At 37.6% G+C, this 5,585-nt stretch overlaps 2 protein-coding genes across 2 annotated transcripts; both read left to right on the top strand.

The window, feature by feature from the left end:
• Window positions 1-2,476: 2,476 nt before the first annotated feature.
• Window positions 2,477-2,935, top strand: LOC148563743 (uncharacterized). Its single transcript, XM_088486926.1, has one exon. It carries the CDS (start codon window positions 2,477-2,479, stop codon window positions 2,933-2,935), a length of 459 nt encoding a protein of 152 aa, XP_088343052.1.
• Window positions 2,936-3,073: 138 nt separating this feature from the next.
• On the top strand, window positions 3,074-4,028 carry LOC148563742 (uncharacterized). Its single transcript, XM_088486925.1, has 3 exons — window positions 3,074-3,339; window positions 3,425-3,533; window positions 3,867-4,028. Exons 1-3 carry the CDS (start codon window positions 3,074-3,076, stop codon window positions 4,026-4,028), a joined length of 537 nt encoding a protein of 178 aa, XP_088343051.1.
• Window positions 4,029-5,585: the final 1,557 nt, after the last annotated feature.

Genomic DNA, 5,585 nt, shown 5'->3' with positions numbered 1-5,585 from the left:
TCCAAACCGAACCCAAGGCCCATATATAAAGACCAACGTCCAGCCATCTTGATTTCATTTATCATGCTCTAGCAGAATGAGAGAGCGAAGGGCAATGAATTGGGAAGGGAAACCTCAAACTCTCATCAAATATTTCAATTCCATGTAACTTTCAATTCAGAGCTTTGATCGACGAGCTGTCAATGGCCATGTGTTCGTCTAAAAATTTTCTTCAATAATATCCGAACAAAGTGGTAAGAAATTTGCATTTCTCACCCAGTAGTTTCCTTCCTCAATTTCATGAATTTTGAGTTTGGGTATTGAGGAATTGAATGATTTTGGTGGTTTAGGTGAACTCTAGCAGCAGGTAATCACTGTGTTTTGTCCAATTGATTTGCGGATAAGGTAAGAAACTATTGAACCCTTGTGATTCATTGAATTAGTGAACCCTATGATGATTATAGTGATATTGTATGAATTAGATTGTGTTCTGGTTGATTTGGAGTTCAATTTAGCAGTTTCTAACGAAATCTGGGTGGTTGAGTTTGAGAAATTGACATTTGGAAGCTTGGAGCTTGTGAAAGGACAGGTTTTTGAGGTATTCCAAGCTTAGAAAGGAATCGGCCAAGGTATGGTTTTGGTTTCTCGTAGTTAATATTTAATGTCACGTGAAAACTTAGGCTAGAAGACCTTAAGATAGGAATGAAATGAATGAATTATTGATGGATTATGTATGGTATATGATGTGTGTATTAAGGATGAATGAATTTGTATATTTTGGATTATGTCTTGGATATGTATAAAAAAATAATGAATTTTAGGGTGTTGGATATATATGAGATTATGATTTATGTTGAGTATAACTCGAGTTGGGGATGCACGACAGAGGGATAGTCCAATGGTTAACTACCAGGACTTGTCGGGTTGGCTTTATAGCCGACAGATGATATCATCAGCCACTAGGACAGGCATGCATCATATGCATCTATGTGACATTGTTTGGGTGTGCATATTGTACTTGGTTTGGCTTTGTGATTACTTGTGATTAACTGCTAATTGTTCTACTTGCAGTAACTATTTGTTTGTGCTTGAACTTTCCTATTTGTGCTTGCGATTGAGACTCTGTTGGACTGTGGTGATTGGTTGTTGGTTGGGTTGTTTGGGCCTAGGGCCGTGGTTGATCATGAGGTGGGCCGAAGGCCATGTCTGGTTGATATTTTCTGGTTTGGAAAAGTATGAAAGGCTAATTTGGTTCAGCATATATAAACCTTTTGAAAGGCTTTTGAATTTTATGTTACATGAACAGTTTCCTCTTTCAGAAAGATTTCAGATTTTCTTGATAGTAAACCTTTTACTTTTGAAAAGATGCATAAGGCGGTTATTAATCACTGAAATGATTTCATCTCGCGTATCCTATTATAGTAATCCTCAAAAACCCTCTACTGAGAACCCTTTCGAGGATGATGTTCTCACCCCCCTACAAATTTCCCTTTTTAGGATATGGACGTAGAAGTCACGAAGAGTTTATTTAGTTTTTGTTGAGATGCTCTGTATTACTTTAGTTATTATTTATTATTCCCTCGCCTTTATCTTTATACAATTCTGTAAGAAGGATAGGAATTGTATTCGTTAATGCTTGTTATATATATATATGTACTCTTTGCAAGTTTTGTAAGTTGTATGGTATGTATGGATGTACGTTACCGAACAAAAGTATTTTTGGAGCGGTATTGCGGTTTAAAGTTTTAAACAGGCTCATATTTTAGTATTAAATAGTATAAGAGTCGTCGTAATGTCCGAGCTATCAGAGTTGCGCAGTCGGAAGCGTGAGCTTTGATAGTTATGGTGTTACAGAACACTTGCGGATCGTGTTGCAGATTCTGAAAGAGAGAAAGTTGTACGCCAAAATTTCTAAATGTGAATTCTGGAAGAATGAGGTGAAATTTTTGGGTCATATAGTGAGTAAGCAGGCAATAACTGTGGATCATTCTAAAGAAGCAGTGATGAACTGGGGACGACCTACATCAGTGACAGAGATTAGAAGCTTCTTAGGTTTAGCAGGATATTATCAGAGATATATCAAGGAATTTTCACAAATTGTATTGTCTTTGACAAAGTTAACCTAAAAGGATGCGCCATTTGTCTAGACATTAGAATGTGAGGAGAACTTTCAAGCTTTGAAGTAGAAACTGACTACAGCACCTGTGCTTGTGTTACCCGAACCTAATGAGCCTTTTGAGGTGTATTGTGATGCTTCGTTGAAGGGTCTGGGGTGTGTGCTGATGCAACACTGCAATGTTGTGGCGTATGCTTCACAACAGTTGAGACCGCACAAAGTAAAATATCCGACTCACGACTTAGAACTCACTATAGTTGTGTTTGCCTTAAAAGTGTGGAGGCACTACCTTTTAGTGTTAGGTTTCAAGCCTTCTCTGACCACAAGAGTTTGAGATATTTCTTTGATTAGAAAGAGCTTGACATGCTTTAGAGAAGGTGGATGGAGTTGCTAAAGGACTATAATTTCGAACTAAGTTACCATCTAGCAAAAGCTAATGTCGTGGCAGATGCTTTAAGTTGGAAATCGTTATTTGTTGCTTGCATGATGCTAAAAGAAGAAACATTGTTGAGTGAATTTGAGAATCTAAACTTGGGTGTTAAAGAGGTAGCTAGGAATATATGCTTAAATCAGTTTCAATACTCCAGTGATTTCAAGGCTGAAATTCAGAAGGCTCAGCAGAACGATCAGGAGCTGCAGAAAATGTTGCAAGTCATTGAACACAGGAAACAAGGAGAAGTTAGTAAAGATAGAGAAGGAGTTTGTAGGTACAAGGGAAGGATTTGTGTACCGAATGTAGGAGACTTGAGGCAAGATGTGTTAACAGAAGCTCACCGGAGTAAGTTTTCGATTCATCTAGGAAGTACTAAGATGTATGATGATTTAAAGGCATTGTTCTAGTGGCCGGGAATGAAGAATGATGTGGAATTATATGTTTCAAAATGTTTGACTTGTTAGAAAGTTAAGATTGAACACCAGAGACCATCCGGAACGTTACAACCTTTAGAAATTCCGTAATGAAAATGAAAAAGTATCACAATGGACTTTGTGTCTGGATTGCCGAGGACTAGGGTAGGATTTGACGCAGTATGGGTGATTGTAGACCGATTGACAAAATCTGCTCACTTCTTACCTGTCTGGATGAATTATACCCTGGAGGACTTAGCCCGTCTGTATATCAAGGAGATTCTAAGACTGCATAGTGTTCCTACAACCATAGTTTCTGATAAAGATCCTCGTTTCACTTCAAGATTCTGGGGAGCGTTTCAGAAAGCATTTGGAACTCAACTGAGTTTAAGTACCACGTACATCCTCAAACCAATAGTCAATCGGAGAGGACGATACAAACCCTAGAGGATATGTTGAGGGCTTGTGTGCTGGATCAACCAGCAAGCTGGAATCGTTATATGTTGCTAGTGGAGTTTGCGTACAACAACAGTTACCATGCGAGCATCAGAATGGCTCTGTATTGAAGAAAATGCTAATCTCCACTATGTTGGTATGAATCTGGAGAGTCAATTTTATTGGGGCCTGAGTTAGTAGCTGAACCCACAGAATAGATAAAGAAAATCCACAATAGAATGCTTACCGCTCAGAGTCGCTAGAAGAGCTACGCCGATCAGAGACAGAAACTGTTAGAATTTGATGAAGGAGATCATGTATTCCTAAGAATTACTCCAACAACAGGAGTGGGTAGAGTGATCAAGGCAAAGAAATTGAATTCTCGTTCTATCAGTCCGTTTCAAATCTTAAAGAGAATTGGGCCGGTGGCTTATCAATAGCTTTACTACCACACCTTTCGAACTTACATGACGTATTTCACGTTTTGTAGCTTCGGAAGTACACTTCTGATGCTAGCCACATTTTAGAACTTGAATCAGTTCTAGTGAAAGATGATCTGACACTTCAAGTGACTCCGGTTCGAATTGACGATACTAGTATTAAGCGATTACGCAGAAAGGAAGTCTCATTAGTAAAAGTTGCTTGGAGTTGAGCTAGAATTGAGGAACACACTTGGAAACATGAATCAGAAATGAGAAAAGACTACCCACACCTATTTTTAGGTAACTGAATATGAATTTTGGGGGAAAATTCTAAATTAGGTGGGTAGGATGTAAACTCCATGAAATTAATAAATAATTAGCCAAAATTGAGCAAACGCGCCGAACCGATTGGACCAGGCCCAAACCGAACCCAAGGCCCATATATAAAGACCAACGTCCAGCCATCTTGATTTCATTTATCATGCTCTAGCAGAATGAGAGAGCGAAGGGCATCGAATTGGGAAGGGAAACCTCAAACCCTCGTCAAACATTTCAATTCCATGTAAATTTCAATTCGGAGCTTCGATTGACGAGCCGTTAGCGGCCATGTGTTCGTCTCAAAATCCTCTTCAATTCTATCCGAACAAAGTGGTAAGAAATTTGCATTTATCTCCCAGTTCTTTCCCTCCTCAATTTCATGAATTTTGAGTTTAGGTATTAAGGAATTGAATGATTTTGGTGGTTTAGGTAAACTCTAGCAATAGGTAATTAATGGGTTTTATCCAATTGATCTGCGGGTAAGGTAAAAAACTGTTGAACCCTTGTGAATCATTGAATTAGTGAACCTTATGATGATTATAGTGATATTGTGCGATTTAGATTGTGTTCTGGTTGATTTGGAGTTTGATTTGGAGCTTGTGAAAATAGAGGTTTTTGAGGTGTTCCGAGCTTAGGAAGGAATCGGCCAAGGTATGATTTTGGTTTCTCTTAGTTAATGTTTATTGTCACGTAAAAATTTAGGCTAGAAGACCTTAAGATAGGAATGAACTGAATGAATTATTGATGGATTATGTATATGGTATATGATGTGTGTATAAAGGATGAATGAATTTGTATGTTTTGGATTATGTCTTTGATAAGTATAAAAAAATAATGAAGATTGTTGATGTGTATAAAAAATTAATGAAGATTGTTGATGTGTTGAAGATTGATGGTGAGTTTGTGAAATTGAATTGAATGGATTTGTTGAAAGATGTGTGGTTCGATTTTGTAAGTGATTTGTTATTGAGTTGGTTGATTTTGGAAAAAGATTTAATATTGGAATTGGTTTGATTTTGAAATAATTTGATACTGAAAATTATTTGAATGACTGAGAGGTGTTTGGTTTAGTGTTTGGAACCCTTAAAAGGTGACAGAAGTTTGAGTTTTAGAGGATGTTGCCGAAATTTCTATAAAAATTGAAGATTTGATTTGAAGTGTTATTTTAAAAAGAAAAGAGATTATTATGTGGCTTGTATATTTTGAGATTAATTGTTGACCCTATGTTGCAAGATGTGACCGGGCAGTTTAACTTCCCAGGTTCCCCCATGGGCATGCATATATATATAAATTTGAGCTTGGAATTTTTCCATGGAATATTATATTTTAGCTTGGAGTTTGACTCCATGGATATTATTTTTGAGCTTGGGGAAGCGCGCACAGATGGACTGTTCAATGGTTAGCTACGAAGACATGTCCGGTTGGCTGTATAACCGACAGATGAGACTCATCAGCCATAGGACAGACAT

Source organism: Arachis ipaensis, chromosome B5, assembly GCF_059453495.1.
Source record: "Arachis ipaensis isolate K30076 ecotype BB chromosome B5, ASM5945349v1, whole genome shotgun sequence".
NCBI lineage: Eukaryota > Viridiplantae > Streptophyta > Magnoliopsida > Fabales > Fabaceae > Arachis > Arachis ipaensis.
Note: the sequence above shows the minus strand (reverse complement) of the source record. Positions and strands in the feature narration are given on the sequence as shown.

Excerpts from the sequence above, each read along its gene's own strand:
- LOC148563743 (XM_088486926.1), top strand. The coding sequence starts at position 2,477 with ATGGAGTTGCTAAAGGACTATAATTTCGAACTAAGTTACCATCTAGCA.
- LOC148563742 (XM_088486925.1), top strand. The coding sequence starts at position 3,074 with ATGGACTTTGTGTCTGGATTGCCGAGGACTAGGGTAGGATTTGACGCA. Across the intron at positions 3,340-3,424 it reads CAACTGAGTTTAAGTACCAC|CAAGCTGGAATCGTTATATG; the intron begins GTACATCCTCAA and ends TGGATCAACCAG. Across the intron at positions 3,534-3,866 it reads TGCTAATCTCCACTATGTTG|CTTCGGAAGTACACTTCTGA; the intron begins GTATGAATCTGG and ends CACGTTTTGTAG.